We start from the raw sequence: 21,307 nt of genomic DNA on the forward strand, positions 1-21,307 counted from the left end.
CCGCTCTACCAACCGAGCTATACCGCTATATTTATTTATTAACGATAAATTGAGTAAATTGGCTATTTCTGGCAATTTATTTAAGTGTGTATCAAACTGGTAGCCCTTCGCATTAATCAGTACCCAAGAAGTAGCTCTTGGTTTCAAAAAGGTTGGTGACCCCTGAACTAATCAATTTCTATCGTGTTTACTTTGAAACACCCTTCACTACCATGAGTTAATGCAACAAAATGTTCTTATCGGTACTGTAAAGTTCACATTTGAATGACAATAAAAAGGAAGTAAAAGTCTAAACAATAATCCAACATTAAGGATTGTAATTATGATTCTACTCTACTTTTCATGTGCTTTCTTCCCCCACCCGATTCAAACGCTGCACTTTCCAAAAAAACGTCTTTATTTTTACAAAAATCCCAATTTTTTTTTTAATTTGAAACCCCAAAAGGGACAAGCAGTAGAAAATGGATGAATGGATGAATAAACAATGTCACAAAATACCACATGTATCGACGTACTCACACCATTTTTAAGTTTCATACGCGCCTTGTAATGATAATCAATGCTAGCATGCTAACGTTAGCATGTTAGCAAACTATTGCTAGCTATCTCTACAGGTATATATTTTGGTACTTACATGTACACCTGTACCATCCATTCATCCATTTTCTACCGCTTGTCCCTTTTGGGGTCGTTGGAGCCTATCTCAGCTGCATTCAGGCGGAATGCTACTGTTAGTTAAAAAAAGCTAACATGCTAAGTTAGCCGTTTTCGAAGCTAATTTTAGAAGTGTACATGCAAGTGTTGTAAGGACAATACCAATGGGCACAATTTGCAAAATGCGGTTACGCATTTTGCAAATTTAATGTCAAATCAAAGTCTAATCAAATGTTTATTGGATTCATCACTATACAGTGTACATCCACGACTAAACTACTGACTAAACTACTACCACAACTTGGTTTACTATTTATAAAATATAATAATGTAGGGTTACCTGGAACTTGAAATAGGCCACCCGGGCTGAATCCACACTTCCTTCGCCAAACACTTTCGTTTCCCAACCCTCACGCTTGGATAAATAGGCCTTGATGCCATCTATGCAGTGTTGGGAGACTGCTTTGCTGTTAGATCGCGTCCAAATTTGCAAAGTGCGCGAGATTGGTGAAATGCTTACAACACGGGTCAGATATTTTTGAACATGACACATATTAGCTGTTAGCATGCTAACATTAGTATGTTAACATTGGCAAGTAAGGATGCTAACGTTAACATGCTAGCATACCAATACCAGCTAGGTTTACAGCTTTACACCCCAGAGTCATATATTTTAGCGCCACCTGTAAAAGTTTTTCAAAAAAGCTACCATTCTATGATTAACTTTTAGCATTTTTTTCAAACAAATTTTATAGGTGTACATGTAAGTCATATTTTGGTACTTGCATGTATAACTATGAAATTAGTTTAAAAAGCCACATTTCTAATAGTTAACTGTAAGTATGCAAGCGTTTTTTTTCCAGTGGCTCGTATGGTAGTGGTTTTTGACTAATTTTATAGTTAGCTAAACAATAACTTGTTTAGCTAACTATTAAGTTTATCGTGTAAGTCGGATATTTTGGCATGTGACTTATTAGCTGTTTGCATGATATCATTAACAGGCTTGCATGGTGTATTTAACAAGCAAGTAACCATGCTAAAATCAACTTGCTAAAGTTATGCTAGGTTTTATTTTAGTTATTTTTACAGGCATAGACCTCAAAGTCATATATTTTGGTACTTACCTCCACGTACACCTGTAAAAATTGTTACAAAAAAGCTGAACATAGCTTAAAAAGCTACCATTCCAAGAGTTAACTGTTAGCAAGCTAGCTTTTCTTATCCAACTTTAACTTATTTTAAAAGGTGTACACCTCAGTCATGTTTTGTTCTTCCTTCTCTCATGTAGACCTGTGAAGATAGCTACAGCTAACACGTTAACATTAGCATACGCTAGCATGATCATTTTAACATGCATACTTGTTAAGGTTAACGGTTAGTGTTGGCATGCTAACTGCTAATATATGTCAACTACCAAAATAATCGGACTTAACTAATTTTTCAAGTAAACATGTAAGTCAGATAATATGGCATGTGAAATATATTAGCTTTTAGTATGCTCACATTGACACGTTAGCATGTTTACTTTAACAAGTAAACATGCTAACGTTTACATGCGTATGCTAACGTTTACATGCGTATGCATAACGTTATGCTAGCTTTTAATTTAGTTAGTTTTACAGGCATACACCTCAAAGTCCTATATTTTGGTACTTTCACCTGTGTATAACTGTAAAATTTGTAAAAAATAATAAAAAAAAAAAGCTGCCATGCTAACAGTTATCTTTTCTAGCTAACTATTAACATGGTAGCCGTTTAAACTAATTTTACAGGTACACATGTAATTTGCATATATTTGGTACTACCAAAGGTGACAGTTAACTGTTAGTATATTAGTTTTTTTTCGCGAACTGTTAGCATAGAAGCTTTTTAATCTAACTTTACAGGCATACAAGTAAGTCAGATATCCCGGTATGTGACAAATATTAGCTGTTTGCGTGCTAAAGTTGAAATGTTTACATTGCAACTGCAACAAGCAAGCATGCTAACATTTACATGCTATCTTTTATCTATAGGCCTCAGTGTCATGTATTCTGACACGTGCCACTTTGGTTCATATCTGTAAAATTAGCTTTAAAAAAAGCTAACATGTTAACAGTCAACGGTTAGCGTGTTACCTTTCTTACATGTATGCCTGTAAAATTAGGTCAGATATTTGGGTATTTGAGATACTAACTGTTAGCATGCTAACATGATACTAACGTTAAAATGTTTACTTTAACTAGGTTGACCATACGTCCTCTTTACCCCGGACAGGTCCTCTTTTGCGGGGGTGTCCGGGTGTTTTTTTTTAAATGCCTCAATTGTCCGGCATTTTGAATTAGGGTTGCGTGTATTTTCAATGTAGGTCCAGGGTTAAGTTACTGCATATATATTACTCGAGTTGGTGAATTCTAGCTGTAAATATTGTAGCGGCTGGCTACGGGGTGTTAGCCAACGGCTTTGGCTGGGGGGCGGGACTTCCGGGGAAGTTAGGGAAGTGAAGCTGTTGACAGGAAGTGTTAGTTCGAGTTTTTTTTTCGAGGAAATAGACGCACATTGGAGCTGTTGGGTGACCTAAATACATCTTGTGCAATAAATACAAGACAAACTAAGAAGTCTATGAGCCTACATAATATTACAAAATACTCCTCCCACCCCCAACCAAGTATGAGTTACGTATATATGTGTCCTCTTTTTGGGATTTCAGAATATGGTCAGCCTACTTTAACTATTTTTGCAGGTGTACACATCAGTCATATTTTGGTGCTTGGTGCATGCTAACAGTTTGCATTCTAACGTTCCGTGCAAGCCTTTGTAGCCAGTACACAACAAAGTGGTATTTTTTTTTCTTTTGGTATTTGACATATATTAGCTGGTAGCATGCTAATATTATGCTAGCGTATGCTAACGTTAACATGTTAGCTTTAACTATTTTTGCAGGTGTACACATCAGAGTCCTATTTTGCTGCTTGATGCATGCTAACAGGTTGCATACTAACGTTCCGTGCAAGCTTTTGTAGCCAGTACACAACAAAGTGGTATTTTTTTTTCTTTTGGTATTTAACATATATTAGCTGGTAGCATGCTAACATTATGCTAGCGTATGCTAACATTATGCTAGCGTATGCTACCTTGTTAGCTTTAACTATTTTTGCAGGTGTACACATCAGGGTCCTATATTTGCTGCTTGATGCATGCTAACAGTTTGCATTCTAAGGTTCCGTGCAAGCTTTTGTAGCCGGTACACAACAAAGTGGTATTTTTTATCTGGCTAGCATGCTACTTGTTAGCACCTTCGTTAGACCTTGGATTTTCAGCATCTACTGTTGCTTTTTTTTTGCTGAACTTTGTTTATTCATGCACAACGCGGGTGATTTTCATAACGGAGAAGTTTCAAGCCCGATGTACACTTTTGCCGTCCTTCCACGCTACACAGAGTTATTTGTGGCAGCAGACGACGATGACAAGCTCCGGTTGGAGGTCATTTCCAGAGGATTAGGGTTCAGAAATAGTTCTTTGGAAGACACGAAGAGGTCAGAGGTCATCTAATAAAAGCCTGGTCACATGGTGCAGACTTTAAAAAAGCGCGTTCACTCGCTGCTTTGCTTCTTCTGATATTGTCAGATGGCCTCCTCTTCCTCGTCCACTGTATTAACATTCCACGGAGGCAGTCGCAACAAGGTGGTTGCCATAGCGACGCCACCTACACAGCGGCGAGAGATGCTGCAGAGCGCGTTAGTCAACCGGACTGTGGGTCGTCACCGCTAAAACAAGCTGCTAAATGCTACAATGTTGTAAAATATGATGAACAATTATTATTTTATTTGATACATGCTTCTAAATGCTACAACATTGCTAAATATGATATAAAATTATTGTTTTGATTTGATACGTGCTGATGAATGCTACATTACTAAATATTATTTTTTGATACACGCTGCTAAATATTACCTTATTTTTTGACACATGCTAAATGCTACACTTCTGCTAAATTTGTTCTAAAATGTTTTAATTTTATACACGCTGCTATATGCTATAATATTGCTAAATATGATCAAAAAATTTTTTGATACATGCTGCTAAGTGCTACAATATTACTAAATATGATCTAAACTTTTCTTTTTGTAAATTTGATACATGCTATATGCTACACTTCTGCTAAATTTGTTCTAAAATGTTTTAATTTGATACACGCTGCTAAATGCTAAAATATTGCTAAATATGATCTAAATGATTTTTTTTGATACACGCTGCTAAATGCTACAATATTAATAAATATGATCTAAACTTTTTTTTATTTGATACATGCTAAAAGCTACACTACTGTTAATTTTATTCAAATTTTTAAAAAAATTGACACATTCTGCTAGATGCTACAATATTGCCAAATATGATCTAAAATTATTGTTTTGATTTGATACATGCTGCTAAGTGCCACAATATTGCAAACTTTTTTCTAAAAAATGTATTTTATACATGCTGCTAAATGCTACAATATTGATGAATATGATCTAAAATTATTTTTATTTGATACATTCTGCAAAATGCTACAATACTGCTAAATTTGTTTTAAAAAATGTATTTGATACATGCTGCTAAATGCTACAATATTGCTAAATATGATGTAAAAATGTTTTTCTAAATTTAATAAATGCTGTTAAATGCAACAATATTGCTAAATATGATCTATTTTTTTGTACATGCTAAATGCTACAATATTGCTAAATATGATCTAAATGTATTTTTTTGATACATGCTGCTAAATGCTACAATATTACTAAATATGATGTGAACTTTTTTTTTTAAATTTGATACATGCTAAATGCTACACTTCTGCTAAATTTGTTCTAAAATGTTTTCATTTGATACACGCTGCTAAATGCTACAATATTGCTAAATACCATCTACATTTTTTTGATACATGCTGCTAAGTGCTATAATATTACTAAATATGATCTAAACTTTTTTTTTTGTAAATTTGATACATGCTAAATGCTACACTTCTGCTAAATTTGTTCTAAAATGTTTTAATTTGATACGCGCTGCTAAATGCTAAAATATTGCTAAATATGATCTAAATGATTTTTTTGATACATGCTGCTAAATGCTACATTACTAAATATGATTTAAACTTTTTCTTTTTATTTGATACATGCTAAATGCTACACTATTATTTTTTGTCTAATTAAATTTTTTTTTTAGACATTCTGCTAAATGCTACAATATTGCCAAATATGATCTAAAATTATTGTTTTGATTTGATACATGCTGCTAAGTGCCACGATATTGCTAAATTTGTTCTAAAAAATGTATTTGATACATGCCGCTAAATGTTACAATATTACTAAATATGACCTAAACTTTTTTTTTTTTTAATTTGATACATGCTAAATGCTACACTTCTGCTAAATTTGTTCTAAAATGTTTTCATTTGTTACACGTTGCTAAATGCTAGAATATTGCTAAATATGATCTGCATTTTTTTGATACATGCTGGTAAGTGCTAAATGCTACAATATTGATAAATATGATCTAAAACTATATTTAATTGATACATTCTGCAAAATGCTACAATATTGTTAAATATGATCAAAAATAATTATTTTGTACATGCTAAATGCTACAATATTGCTAAATTTGTTCTAAAAACATGTTTTTATTTGATACTTGCTGCTAAATGCTACAATATTGCTAAATACGATCTAAAATATGTTTTCAAAATTATATAGATGCTGCTAAATGCTACAATATTGCTAAATTTGATCTTTTTTTTATTAGATATGTGCTGCTAAATGCTACAATATTGCTTAATATAATCTAAAAAAAAAAATTCAAAATTTGATACATGCTGCTAAATCCTACAATATTGCTAAGGATGATCTAAAATTATTTTTGTGATTTGATACCTGCTGATAATGCTACAATATTGCTAAATTTGTTCTAAAATGATTTTTTTTAGTTTGATACATGCTGCTAATTGCTACAATATTGCTAAATATGATCTATTTTTTTTCTAAATTTGATACATCCTGCTAAATGCTACATTACTAAATATGAGCTACAATTATTTTTTATTTTGATACATGCAGCTAAACGCTACAATATTGCTAAATATAATTTAAAATTATATATTCTTATAAATTTGATACATGCTAAATGCAACAATATTGCTATAGATGACCTAAAATGATTTCTGAAAATGTGATACATGCTGCATTATTGCTAAAATAGATTTATTTTTTTTATTTGATACATGCTATGAATTGTGTAAAATATGATCTAAAATAATTTGTCAAAATTTGATACATGCTGCTAAATGCTACAATATTGTTAAATTTGATGTATTTTTTTATTTGATACATGCTTTTAAATGCTACACTACTTCTAAATATGATTTAAAATATTGGCTCGGGAATGTTACAATACGACTAAATATGATCTAAAAATAGTTTTTGAGTTGGTACATGCGAGGTGCTACAATTTGCTAAATATAATCATTTTTTTTTTCATTTGATAAATGCTGCTAAATGCTACACTATTTCTAAATATGATCTAAAGTTATTTTCAAAATTTGATCTATGCTGCCATATTGTTAAATATGATTCAAAACTTTTTTATTTGAGGTATGAATCTAAATGAAACACTACTGAATAATGTAAATACAGTCTATTATATGGCATGTGAATAATACATAAATAATGCTGTATAAAAGACTGCATTAATATTATTCATTATGTAAAAAATACCAAAGTGTTTGTTTATTGTGAGCGAACAGTGGTGCTAAATTTCCCCCGGGGATCGATAAAGTACTTTCTATTCTATTCAGTAGTGTTGCATTTAGATTCAGGCCTCAAATTTTAAAACAAAAATGTTAGATATGATCTGTTTTATTTGAGACATGCTGCTAAATGTTACTAAACATGATCTGATATTTTTAAAGTTGAGACACGCTGTTAAATGCCACTGTATGGCTAAATATGATCCAAAATGATTGTTTTCAAAAGTTGAAACACTGTTGCTGCATCCTGGGGTCAACAGGAAGTTGCTCACATAACTGTCAAGCTACAAAGCAAACATTGACTTTGGCGCCCCCGAGTGGCCAAAGTGTGCGTTGCGTGTCTGACGCCAAATTACTGAGCTGTTCTGCATAATTGACGAGTGGACGGATTTCACGCGTTGCGAGTAACGTGCGTCATGAAACACGTGCGACATGCCACTAATCACACGTCTGAGACGTTCCCACTTGCTGTGGAAATAATAATAATATCCCCTCATTGTTTTCTTTTAGCTGCACTTCACCTTTCAACTGGTCCAGATGTGTCCACATGTCTGACAGCTTTTTTTTTATACATAATACGACATAAAATCACAACAATAAGACACACAGGAAAGAAAAAAATACTGCCTCAACATATTGAATATAGGAATAAATTAAACAGCAAATTAAACACAAAAAAGTAGCATTGCATCATTCACAATTATAAGTACATCTTTAAAAATGATTGTTTATGATTCAATTATCTTTTAAATTATATTTACTGTTGGATAATAAATATATAAAACAATGCAACAGAATGTAGTACTAACAAGTACAGTACTTTAATGAGGTAATGTGATAATTTACACTATTTACCTTGGAGAGTAGGCCACCGTCAAATACACCATCAGCAGCTTCTCCATATTTACGTGGATAATGTTTGCATATTATTTTAACGTCCTTGGCTGGTGTTATGGACTCATTCTGCTTCTGTATGGTGCAGACGAGCAGTGCTACGCTCCAACTGCTTCACCATAGTTACCTAAACGCTCTGTCATGTTTTTTATTTATTTCTCTAATTCAATGAATAGCATCCAATTCTTCTCAGAACTGTCCTTCACAATCCCTTTCTTCACAACCTGGCCTAAAAAAACTCCAAAGTAATGTCCATCTCGAACTATGAGCTAATGATAGCAAGTAAGAAAAGATGACGCACGCACGCGCACGCACGCACGCACGCACGCACGCGCACACACGCACACACACACACACACACACACACACACACACACACACACACACACACACACACACACACACACACACACACACACACACACACACACACACACACACACACACACACACACACACACACACACACCAGGGGCGTCACTAGACCTAATACTGTACTGGGGCACACCTGGGGCACAAGTAATTCATGTGAGCGTGCACAGCGCGCAAGCAAAAACATTTTTAGCACTTATTATAAAAAATACATAAATAGTGCTTTAAACTATGAAATGATATCATATTATGTTGTATGGATCTTTGATTAACCACCTGAAATTAACTAATGCATTTGACCTACTTGTGCACTTTTTTACTCCAGACTTCTAAACTGCTACTGGTAAAAGCAAAAAGGAAGAGCAATGAAACTTTTTGAAATATTTATTGCACTAATCATCTGCAATTTTAACATCTTCAAAAGTCAAACAAAAAATAAAGCACCCCTACATTTCTGGGTTCTTTTATATTATTTAATTTCCATTTATGGCAATGTGGCTAATCCTATTTCAGATACACAAAACTATAAAATATACACAAAACAATAAAGCCACAGTAGTAGAATAAATGAACAACTGTTGTGTGTCTGTTCAGGGAATCATTTTCTGAGAAGTAAACTGTAACGTCTCGTTTTCATTTTTGCAAAGTGGCCAATCACTCTGGACAGACATGGAAATATTACAGTAACTGTTATACAGTTGAGCAGTGGTTCCCAACTGCTGGGTCGTGACATAAAAGTGGATTGCGTGTCATTTTCAGTGAGTCGCAGTTACATGTGTGCATGAAAAAAAAAAGTTTAGGGAGAAAAAAATCAAATTGTGGCAACAAAACCAGATATTTTTAGCCATTTTTCTAGTGACTATTAGTGAGTATTTTAGCAAAAGGCAAACCGACTAACAAGTTGGAGGAGGACTCAGGACAGACATGGAAATATATATTTTTTTAAATCTAAATGGGGCAACAAAACCCGATATTTTCAACCATCTTTCTGAAAACAAATACAGAAATGTTACTATTTTTTGTGGAAACAAAACCAGATGCTTTAGCTGTAGCCATTTTTCTGGTGACAAAACAAGATTATTTTAGTCAAAGTCACACCGATTAACAAGACAAGTCTACTGTGCTGTTTTTCTGTGAAATAAACTTGAATGATTTAAAAATTTGGCTCATGACTTGATATGGAAAAATGTTTTTCTTCCTTAAGATAAACCATTTGAGAAGCACTCAACTCGCACATGCTTACTCCAAATCATCATTGATGCAGAACCAGCAGACAATAACCAACATTATGTTTCATGTTGAATGGAAATTCCCCCGACAGCTTGTACAGCAAATGAATATGTTTGTCTTGATACAAGGAATAATGTTAGCTAACTTAGCATCAACTTAAACAATGATGTTGCCTAGCTAGCTAGGACTTCACTTACATCTCTCATTCCTTGCTGCTTCTTTTCTGCTGCGGGCGAATAACTTTCTGATACTCATCTAGGAGTTACAGTTTGAGTCAAATGAAAATCAAAATAATGTAATTACAAATTGTTGTTGGCTAACGTTACCTACCTCACGCAGTGATTCTCATCCTCTATCTCTCTCTCTCTCTCTCAACTGAAGTCTAGAGCCACACGTGAAAAAATTACCATATTAATTAGCCATGTGCTCATTGTTAGTGGAGTGAATACAGTAGCAATCAATTACCATACTAAGTAGTATGTGCGCTGTTGTCTATGTTATGTAGACTTAAAACTCTGAAGCGTTTTTTTTATATTGGTGAAATTTTTACTGGGGCACTGCAGATCAACAGTGGGGCACGTGCCCCAGTGAAATATGTCTGGCGACACCCCTGACACAAACACACTCACTCTCTCTTTCTCTCTCGTGGTCAAAAGTTTACACACACACTTGTAAAGAACATAATGTCATGGCTGTCTTGAGTTTCCAATCATTCGTACAAGTCTTATTTTTTTGTGATAGTGATTGGAGCACATACTTGTTGGTCGCAAAAACATTCATGAAGTTTGGTTCTTTTATGAATTTATTATGGGTCTACTGAAAATGTGAGCAAATCTGCTGGGTCAAAAGTATACATACAGCAATGTTAATATTTGTTTTCACGTGCCTTGGCAAGTTTCACTGCAATAAGGCGCTTTTGGTAGCCATTCACAATTTTCTGGTTGAATTTTTGACCACTCTTGACAAAATTGGTGCAGTTCAGCTAAATATATTGGTTTTCTGACATGGACTTGTTTCTTCAGCATTGTCCACACATTTAAGTCAGGACTTTGGGAAGGCCATTGTAAAACCTTAGTTATAGCCTGATTTAGCCATTCCTTTACCACTTTTGACGTGTGTTTGGGGTCAACTGCGCCGAGATATTATGTTGTTTACAAGTGTGTGTAAACTTTTGACCACGACTGTATATACATAGACACATATATGTACACACACACATATACATACATACATGTATATGTACACACACACACACACACACACACATATATATATATATAAATATATATAATATGTACGTATATAGAAATATATACATACACATATTCATACATATATACATACACACACACACACACACACACATGTATACATACAAATATATATACATACGGACTGATTTTTAAAAGAACAGTGAAAACATAAAATTATAAATATATATATATATATATATTATATGAGATGGTATAAATATAGAAATATATATGTATTTAAAGAAAACATTTTGTGTCAGCTTTGAGTTGTAGGTGACAGAGTATATCAGGGGTCCCCAAACTACGGCCCGCGTAAAAAAAGTAAAAATTATATATTTTTTTAATTATACGTTTTTTAATCTGTTCTTCTTCACCCATCCATCAATCCATTCTCTACCACTTGCTACCGGGTCTCCTAAGCAGATAAGGCACGCCAGCGTCCAAAATGTGGCCTGCGGGTAATGCCAAGAAAAAAAAAAAAAAAAATATATATATATATATATATATATATATATATTTTTTAATCTTTCCTTTTTTGCCCATCCATCAATTCATTTTCTACCGCTCGTTACTGGGTTTCCGAGGCAGATAAGGCACGCCAGCATCCAAAATGCAGAGAATAATTTCACCACACCTCGTGTGTGTGACAATCATTGGTAATTTAACTTTATAACTTTTAAAATCCGGCCCGCGGGTAGTCCCGACTAAAAAAAAAAAGAAAAAGAAAAAGAAAAAAAAAGATGTTCTTTTTTAAATTATAATTTTTTTTTTTATCTGTCCCTATTCGCCCATCAATCATTTTGTACCGCTTGTTACTGGGTCTCCTAGGCAAATACGGCACACCAGCGTCCAAAATCCGGTCCACAGGTAGTCCCGACTAAAAAAAAAAAAAAGGTATTTGTAAAAAAAATGTTATCTGTCCTTTTTCGCCCATCCATCAATCCATTTTCTACCACTTGTTCTTGGGTCTCCTAGCCACTCAAGCAAATCATATAGTCTAAAAATGCATTTTCCCAGCGGTAAAGGGGACATCATCACGCCTGCGCCACAAAGGCGGCAAGTGCGCGGTCTTTCAGTCAATTAGTGCATGATGTGAAAAAATGGCAAAATCGTTGGGGGAAACATAAATTAGACTCCGAGTGTAGTGCGGCCCGTGGTCAAATTTTTCCAACCCAATATGGCCCCCGGGTCAAAACGTTTGTGGACCCCCTGAGTATATGATTAATTGTGCATTTGATCTTTTTCTCAATAGATATCAATTTTCTGTTTCTTTTTTTTCCACTGTTTTTATTTTTGTGTGGGGGTTTCTGTATTGCTAAAATGCTACACTGTTTTTAAAAAAAACACAAAAAAAACCCCTTTCGGTGTCACTGCCAAAGCATAGAAATATGGCATCACTTTATGAAATGTTTACAATGAGAACATCAAAAACAAAAAAACATAGCTAATATTTCAGAATAATTTCTAAAAATAGAGTAATATTTTTTGTTATAATTATTCCTTGTTATAAATTATTCTGATCTACATTTTGCTGCATAATTGACGTTTGTGAGTGTTCCCTTGAAAAATAAAAAAGAACTATGATTAAAACCCAGTCTTTTGAACGGCTCTTAGGAAAAAAATGAATCCTTATTTTAAAAAGCCAACATTCCAGCTCTAATATTTATAAACACAAAGTAAATCTTGAATTATTTTGTAAGCCACTGAGCAGTAAAACAAAAAAAAAAGCACTGCCCTCTTGTGGCGAAATAAAGGACAAAAGACAGACTTTAAATTAATTTATTAAAAAAAAAAAGCATTCCTCCACTGAAGCTGAACAAACATTTCTTCTTTGACTACGTTTGGAACGTGTACAATCAGAGCGACGTCACGGGGGCAGGGCTGGGATGGGGCTGGGTCAACACGACGACGAGGAGAAAAAGTTAAAGAAAAGGCAATGAAGAGGACGAAGGAGGCGTAAAAAAGAACAGAAACATTTCATCAAGTGCAGGTCAGCTTTGGATTGTTTTTTTTTTGTCTTTTTCTTCCGTCGGGGCGAAGGCGCTCGCACTCATGCAGGATCAACGTGGCGTTTGCGTGTCACAAGGGGGCTGGGTCTGTTGCCATACAAGTCATTTTTTCTAAATTAGTCACCGAGCTGGCGTTTTTATATCGATGATGGAAGTTCATGAAAAGATGTAAAAAAACAAAACAAAAAACAAACAAAAAAACAGTCCTGTGCTCCACGCGGCTGCGGGACAGGAAGTTCCGAGCTGAGCGGGCTAGCTGCCAAACGTTCGGGAATACGGACTCCCGTCCTGATTGTGTCGATGGTTTGTCAAGATGGCCACCACCCACGCCGCTGGCCCGGTAGGTTCTGGTGACACTGGGAGGGGGGAGAAGGGGCCGCCGGGGTCTCCTATCGGCTGAGGTAGATGCGACAGAGAGGCGGCGTCCGTCTCGAGCGGAGGCGGGACCACTCAGGACAAAAGTCAGCTCTTAAGGTGGATTTAAGGCTTCCTGCAGTCGAGTTTCGTCAGCGGCCATGTCCGTTTAGCTCCGCCCCTTTTCTAAGTTTCAGTTCTTTAAGTCCACAAGAGTGAAAATGACGAGATTCCTCCTCGTTTGGCACCTCGAGATCGGGAGGCGGGACAAGTAAAAGAAACAACGAGGGATGCGAGGGGGAAAAAGTCGCGGTGCTGGGGGTGTGTGTGGCGTGTAATTAACGAGCTAATTGAGGCGGCTGCTCGGGTCGTTACCTGCTGACGAGTCCGCCGCCGGCCTCGCCTCGTCCTCTGTTTTGACACGTTTAGCATCGGGCACTCCTGCCGCCTGCTGGTCGCCGTTCTGCCGCTTGGTAGGGAGGCAGGCAGAGGCGGAGGCGTGGTCCGCCAGCAGATGCAGAGGGCTCGCCACCGCCGCAACTGAAGAAGAGCGACAAATGGCGACGATTAAAAAAAAGGAACCACAGAATATTTTTGCAGCAAATCTAATTTGATGATTTTCTATGCCACTTAAAAGAAATGTAATGCCCAGGTCCTATTGCAGATAGATGTTACCATAAATTGAAAACTACATCAGTTTTTATTTTCCTACGCTCTAAACCCTGCGGCTGGTTTATGTATTTTTCTTCGCTGACGGCTATAATGCAAACAGCTTAATAAAAATTAAAACCAAAGACACTGGAAAGGTGTGACGACGCCATTATTTAAATGAGTTCGCTCACTGTAGGTGTTGCTTTGCCCATTTGTTTAGACTGAGCTTTCAACCAAAAGTACGAGTGCCGTTTCATCTTGTAGGCATCAATAGCGTTTCTACTCGTATGGATTATTCATTTATCACTCCAAGCAACGTTTATAAGTTTTTAAATATAACTAAAACAATTATTACTTACTAAACCATCTCATGTGTGTGATGTCTGTAAGGGCGTTTTTATGCATATGTGTACGTGCTATCCTAATATACCATCATTAGCTAATATGCTGACACGTTTATAAGTGTCCGTGTCAGTATTAATACCTTGGAACGGCATTCATTTTGTATTGTCCATTACAAAAATTCCTCAGTAAATTCACCAAAACAGTTACCGTGGAGTCGTTGAGTCTGTTTAGCTGATTGGAGAGCTAACTTCCCCAGGTAGTGGGTCTATGACAATGACTTCTGTTTTGTTTAAACAACCATTTTAAAAGGTATGTAATTACACATTTACAGAATCTTTTTGTGTAAATAACTTATTTCCATCCATCAATCCATTTTCTACCGCTTGTCTCTCCCCAATGTTTATATCTGAGGCTTGTATACCAAAGACTACAAAAATGGAACCCAGTACCTCCCTGTTTGGCACTCAGCATCAAGGGTTGGAATTGGGGGTGAAATCACCAAAAATGATTCCGGGGCGCGGCCATCACTGCTGCTCACTGATCCCCCCACCTCCCAGGGGGTGTTTAATGGTGAAGGGTTAAATGCAGAAAATAACTTCGCCACACCTAGTGTGTGTGTGACAACCATGGGTACTCTAACTTTTAACTTTTTAGGTCGGTGTGGCTAATATATGGGGGAAACTTTTCTCCTAAAATTTAGTGGGCTTATATATCATTGCGTTCTACATTTTACAGTTTAAAAAAAAGAGCTCAGTAAAAAAAATATTTAAAAAAAAAAAAAAAAAAAAAAAAAAAAAGGTAGAATTTTTAAAAATTTGCAATAAGCTGTAAAATCCACCATAAATGTCACCATGTAATTTTTACAGTGTACAATTTGATGGAAAACTTTGAAATCATAAGTTGAGCAGATACTCAGGTATTTATTTTTATTTTAACAAAAGGATTGTTTACAAAGTAGTATATTATTTTTTGCAATATTGGTTAACATTACAGTTTTAAAATGTTGCAATTTCATGCAGTACAGGTTTTTTTTCTGTCAAAACAGAAAGAACTAATACATTTAGTAAGAAAATATAAACTACTTTATTGACATCTTATTTGCGGGCGTTCGCGGGCCATATAAAATGATGTGGCGAGCCAGATCTGGCCCCTCGGCCTTGAGTTTGACACAGATTCTTTCGTAATTTATAATTAAGTAGCAAGACTGTTTGATCTGATCATTTATCTTTATCATTAACTGCTGGCTGCCTTTAATAGTCGACTTGTAAAGTAAAGTAAAGTACCAATGATTGTCACACACACACTAGGTGTGGCGAAATTTGTCCTCTGCATTTGACCCATCCCCTTGTTCACCCCCTGGGAGGTGAAGGGAGCAGTGGGTAGCAGCGGTGCCCGTGCCCGGTAAACATTGGTGGTGATTTAACCCCCAATTCCAACCCTTTATGCTGAGTGCCAAGCAGGGAGTGATTAGCTTATAGCATTTGTGATTTCACCACGTTGATACCCACTTAGCAAAGTTTGTAGGACTAGTTGCACACGTTGTGGAACCCTCTCGGGGTTTACCATTGCTGGGCTTCAAACAGATTTTAAAGGTCAGCTGGCCACTTTCGCTGAAATTTGCATTTTCCCGACATATATTCCTTTACCCACTTTCGCTACAGCATGAGCATTTTGACAGGATGCAGCATTCTTTTTTAGCTTTTAGCTCGATAGCTAGCACCCTGTATCTACAGCCGAAGGGCCCAGGTTTGGGTTCCGGGCTGACCAGGAAGCAGGGACTAAACCAGGCGGATGTGTAATACATTTTTTAATGCCTTTGAACATCAAATTGAATGCTTTTTAATGTCATATTTTTTTCAAAATCCTTTTAATTAATTTGTATTCTTTTTAATGACTCGCAGGAACCCTAGTGTTTCGGGACAAAGCGATGTTGTGTGTGGCGTGTCGTGGGCTCTCACCGGAGCTGGCGGCGCTCTGGATGGCGGTGGTGATGCTGTGGGTGCCGTTCTGCACAATGGCCTTGATGGGTAGTTGGTGCTGACCAATGGGCGCCTGCTGCACGATGGTGACGGTTTGCAGGGGCGTGGCCGCCTGGGTGCTCTGGATGATGCGACTGGCTCCGCTCGTGGAGGTGATGGTGGAAACTCCCTCCATTTTGACTGAGGAAACACGCACGTTAGCCAAAATGCTAATGCTAAGTGTCGTTCCGATCAAGCGCTCACCTTTGACCTCGGCGTGCTCGCCGTTTTCCTGCAGTTCGCTTTTGCTGATGATGGTGGCCGGCTGGGCGATGACAGTGGATCCCGCTGGGATCTGCTGCAGGACATGGACGGTCTGGACTGCCGGCTGGGAGGCGCTGGTGCTGACGGGGGACGCCATGGTGTAGGTGACAGGCTTCATACTAGGAGGTAACTGACCCTGGACGGCAATGAGGACCGGCTGGCTGCTGACGGGAGAGCCTGGACGACCACAGAACATGGTTGTCAGTCTTAAAGGGACACCTAAAGGCGGGCGTGGAACCCCTAACGCCGACCTGAGGTGGTCTGTGCAAAGCGAGCCTCTTGGATCACGGCCAGCTTGGGCTGCAACGCCGTGGTAATGACGGCGGGGGCCGAGGTGTCCATCTCCAGGGGGACGGGGGAGCCCTCTCGAGACAGGCTCTCAGGAGTCTGCACGCCGCTGGAGTGAGCTGACAGCACCCCCAAGTGGTTGGGAGAGGCGGGTGCACTCCTGTCGGAGAAAAAACAAGCAGATCAGGATGAAATACTTTGAAGAATGAAGATAAAGATGTCTAACAGTAGTCGTCCCTCGACAGATTGCACTTCCCTGCATCGCACGGTTTATTCAAACAAAAAGCAGATATAAGGCCTAAATTAAACGTTGTATTAAGTCTTATATGCATTAGAGTTGATGATTGATGAAGATTTGTTCTTATTTCTAGGTTAAGGTTGAACAATGCTAACATCTGGTAGCTAATTTTGGACGATGCCAGTCACCCTCTGCATAGCGTTATCAGTAGCCAGAGGACCCTGTTCAGTGCTAGACTGCTTCATCCCAAGTGCAGGACTAATAGATTCAAAAACTCCTTTGTCCCACACGCCATTAGACTGTACAACTCCTCTCTGGGGTGGGGGGCGGGGGTACAAGGATGACAGGGGATGCAAAACAATAACAGTGCAATACGTTTTCATAACATGGTACTGCCTACTTTCTCTTGTTATATTCTTATTTTACTGTTATATTTGTATTCCCATTGTTGATTTAAATTTTTTATTCTTATTGTAATATTTCTCTATCTTGTTTCCATTTAAACCTCCATTATTTACTTTTTTAAAATTGATCTCAACTCTGTACACTGCTGCTGGAATTTTACTTTTCCTGAAGCAACTCTCATGAAGGAATCAAAGTACTATCTATCTATCTAATTTTCATTTTAACTTTTTGATTGATTTCATCCTCAACTCCGGCCTCATCAATAACATATCCACATTGGTGAGACTTTGGCGTGAGCGATTTCAAAATACGCAGGACTCGATATGACTCGAATTGATACTTAAAGGGGACCTATTGTGTAAAACCAACTTTTCTTACCCATTTTTTGTGTATTTTAGGATCTGCAGAAGTCCCAAAAATGATAAATCAAACCAGATCAAAAGAAAAAAAAAAATACTCCTGAGGAAAAAGAAAAAAAAAACCTTTGGTGTGAGCGATGCGTAATGACAACGCGGGACACGCAAGTCTAAGAACACAGAATGTTAGTAACACTGCCAGTGGACAAAGCTGCGATTGTCAAGTTGACGAGCCTTTTACACAACAAGTTACACCCGTGGTTTTAGCACATGCGAGCCCTGTTCTAACTTAGACTAATTACCCAGGATGTGATTAAGTATTTCCAGGTAGTGGATATGTTGTAGTGGCTGGGTGACAACCATACCAATGATGCTTGAGGGGCCTCCGGTCTACCTGTGAGTACTGTGATCTACAGTAGAATAATCAGGGGTGAAAGGAGTGTAAAGGGAAATATATGGCTGGTATTTCATGTTTAGATGGCTCAATGTTAAAAATAATAATTTTTTTATTGCTTTGACTATGAAAATATTTATTATTAATAACCATACTTAACAAAAATGTCTTTACCACGGTCAGGCCTGGAACTAATTATCCGTGATAAACAAGGAAGAACTGTACTGTGCTTCCATGGCAAAAGAGCGTGTGTCGCACCTGGAGGAGAGGGGTCCGTGTGGGGTCCTGAAGCACGGGACGCCACGGGGCCTTCGTTTCCTGAAGGCCTGCTCGATGAGCTTGCCCTCTGAGGACGGGTCTATCCTCCAGAAGGAACCTTTGCCGGGCTCCTCCTGCGAGCGAGCCACTTTGATGAAGTAGCGGTTCAGCGACAGGTTGTGACGGATGGAGTTCTGCGGCGAAGGAGGGGAAGAGAGACGTTAGCAGTCGCTTCGGCGTGTTAATGGTGCCGTCCGTCCAACTGACCTGCCAGCCCTTGTCGGCAGTTCTGTAGTAGGGATAGTTCTTGGTGATGTGGTTGTAGATCCCGTTTAGTGTGAGCTGCTTGTCCTGCGCCATGGTGATGGCCTGGACGATCAGCTGAGCATACGAGTAGGGAGGCTTGGAGTCGTCCTGCGTGGGGAATGACAACAGCATTAGCTTCGGGGAACATTACTTTGTATTAGGAGCAGCGCTGCTCTCACCTTAGGACTGTCCTCTCCTGACGCCTCCTTGTCGTTGTCAGGCTGAGAGTTGTCGTTGATGAGCTGCAGCTCGGCAGAGCTCACCATTCGGCCTCCCATGCGGTAGCCAGAGGAACCGGCACCTCGCGGGCTGGAGGGGCACGAGTTGGCAGCACTGAGGGGTAGAACAACAACAAGGCCATCACTGCACCGTTTGGAACTAAGTCCTCACTCTTCAAGGTCTGTGCATAAAACTACTTAAAGTTCATTCGAGTCAGAAAACTACACACTCTTATACCAGGGATACCGATTATTAGTAGTCAGGGAGGCCGATAACCGAAATTTGAAGCATATATTAATCTACAGTAAGTAAACAGCTGGACAAGGCCTGAAGTTGTTTTTTTAAAATATTATTCTTTAGGAAATGTGGGACCAGTAGCGACATAATGTTTAGTGCGGCGCCAATGTTGTGGTTAACAGCAAAAACATACACCTTTATTACGTTTATCTAAGAGGAGCATCAACATTTTCATTTCAAAATATGGCATTTGTCTACATCACAATACCTCATCTATCGTACTCAATTTTATAGCAGTTTATGGATTTATTACTTGTAAGGCTTCCTTGTGAGGAACTCTAAAATACTGCAAACATTTTGGGCTATTTTTTACATATAGTTGGGACATTTTTCAAGCTGCCTAACATAATTTCTTCCTTGAAGTTACAGAAAGTATGAGAAGGTGTGAGCTGCTGCCTGCTGTTATTTTCCTCTATAACAAGTGTCATATTTGTCGATTTTTTTTTTACGTGACTGAATCACAGAACATAAAACTTGTGGCACTACTTTGATGAGCCCACGTTTCGAGTGTTGCTGACCAACGCTTGTCGAGAGAGTCCATCGCTGCAATAGCAAAAACAAACAAGACAGCAAGACGGCAGGAAAGAATGACAAAACCTGGATTTCATGGCAAAAAATGAAGTTTTGACAGGTAAGCAAAGGAGACGTGGCTGCGTGAGCGCTGCGTTGAAAGCATCTGAGCACACCAGAGAAGAATTCTCACAAGAACTCAAATGCCCAGTCGGATATCAAGACATATTTGGGGACAATTATTGACAATGAGAGTTTTGATTATTCTTAATTGAATTAAAAACTAAATAACTGACAGATGCAGGACAAAGGGGCTGGTACTTAAGCAGTGGCTAGTACTATCTACTTAACCAGTTGTTGATATTTTCAAATACTAAATACTCTTATCATCCATTGATCTTCTACCACTTGTCCCTCTCAATGTGTATATATTTTATCTGCTGATGTAGGGATATTGCAATAAACACAAAATGGTTAATACCAATATACGTAAAATATAATTAGTTGCTCTCTAGTAGGCAGGGTACGATCATTCCTTCCTCTCCTTCTCCTGCTGGCCTGAGGTCGCACAGGGAGTGACACCATTTGTCCAGAATAACATTTGTCGCCAATAAAAATTGTATTGTCAACGGTCGTCGATTATGTCATCGCTCCTAGTGTGGGAACATTTCAGTCTAATCTTGTTCCAGACATTAACACTTTGCTCATGCGTCGAAGTGTACCTCGTTTTTTAAGGCAGTACAGTTAAAACAGGGGCCTGATGTTGTAGATGTGGAGTTTACCATCTTAACTTGGAGAGATAGTTAGCTTGTTGCCTTGCTAGCTCACTAACAAGTGTGAGACAAAGTTGTGTGAAAAACAGATTTAACTATTTTAGCCAAAGTCTCCTAGCTAAAAACTTTGTCTAAATCAATTCAAGTAAATTTTTTTTGTTGCCACAACAACAAACACACACGCACACTCAAAAAAACATTAGTCTCCATGGTGAAAAGTAAAAATAAAGAAATTGTTGGTAAAAGAGGTAAAGTCATCCCGACATCATGGCAGTTTAATAGATTATTCCAAAGGGACCATAGTCAGACCAATGTGGAGCACCTTTGCCACGCACACCTGAGCATAGCCTTAACCCAATTATTTTGCCTCTTACCAATCTCTGCGGCTGTGGGTTAAATGCAGGTTACAGTTGAGTTGTTCAGATGTCTCCACAGTTTGTCTGCTTGTAAGTAATCCGT

General features: G+C 37.8%; 1 protein-coding gene and 1 long non-coding RNA gene across 2 annotated transcripts in view; one reads left to right on the top strand and one right to left on the bottom strand.

Annotated features, from left to right (window-relative positions):
- LOC133556092 (uncharacterized) overlaps positions 1-17,990 on the top strand; it is a 65,621-nt gene extending 47,631 nt beyond the window's left edge. Inside the window, exon 5 of the long non-coding RNA XR_009807449.1 lies at positions 16,424-17,990. This is a non-coding gene — a long non-coding RNA (uncharacterized LOC133556092). The remainder of the gene's footprint in view (positions 1-16,423) is intronic.
- LOC133556089 (forkhead box protein K2-like) overlaps positions 12,927-21,307 on the bottom strand; it is a 30,465-nt gene continuing 22,084 nt past the window's right edge. The window contains exons 3-9 of the mRNA XM_061905701.1: positions 19,229-19,382; positions 19,011-19,157; positions 18,744-18,937; positions 17,056-17,252; positions 16,745-16,981; positions 16,481-16,681; positions 12,927-14,066 (exon numbers count right to left, since the gene is read on the bottom strand). Coding sequence (XP_061761685.1) covers positions 13,873-14,066; positions 16,481-16,681; positions 16,745-16,981; positions 17,056-17,252; positions 18,744-18,937; positions 19,011-19,157; positions 19,229-19,382 — 1,324 coding nt within the window. The 3' untranslated portion in view covers positions 12,927-13,872. The remainder of the gene's footprint in view (positions 14,067-16,480; positions 16,682-16,744; positions 16,982-17,055; positions 17,253-18,743; positions 18,938-19,010; positions 19,158-19,228; positions 19,383-21,307) is intronic.

This window comes from Nerophis ophidion, linkage group LG07 (genome assembly GCF_033978795.1).
Source record: "Nerophis ophidion isolate RoL-2023_Sa linkage group LG07, RoL_Noph_v1.0, whole genome shotgun sequence".
Lineage (NCBI taxonomy): Eukaryota > Metazoa > Chordata > Actinopteri > Syngnathiformes > Syngnathidae > Nerophis > Nerophis ophidion.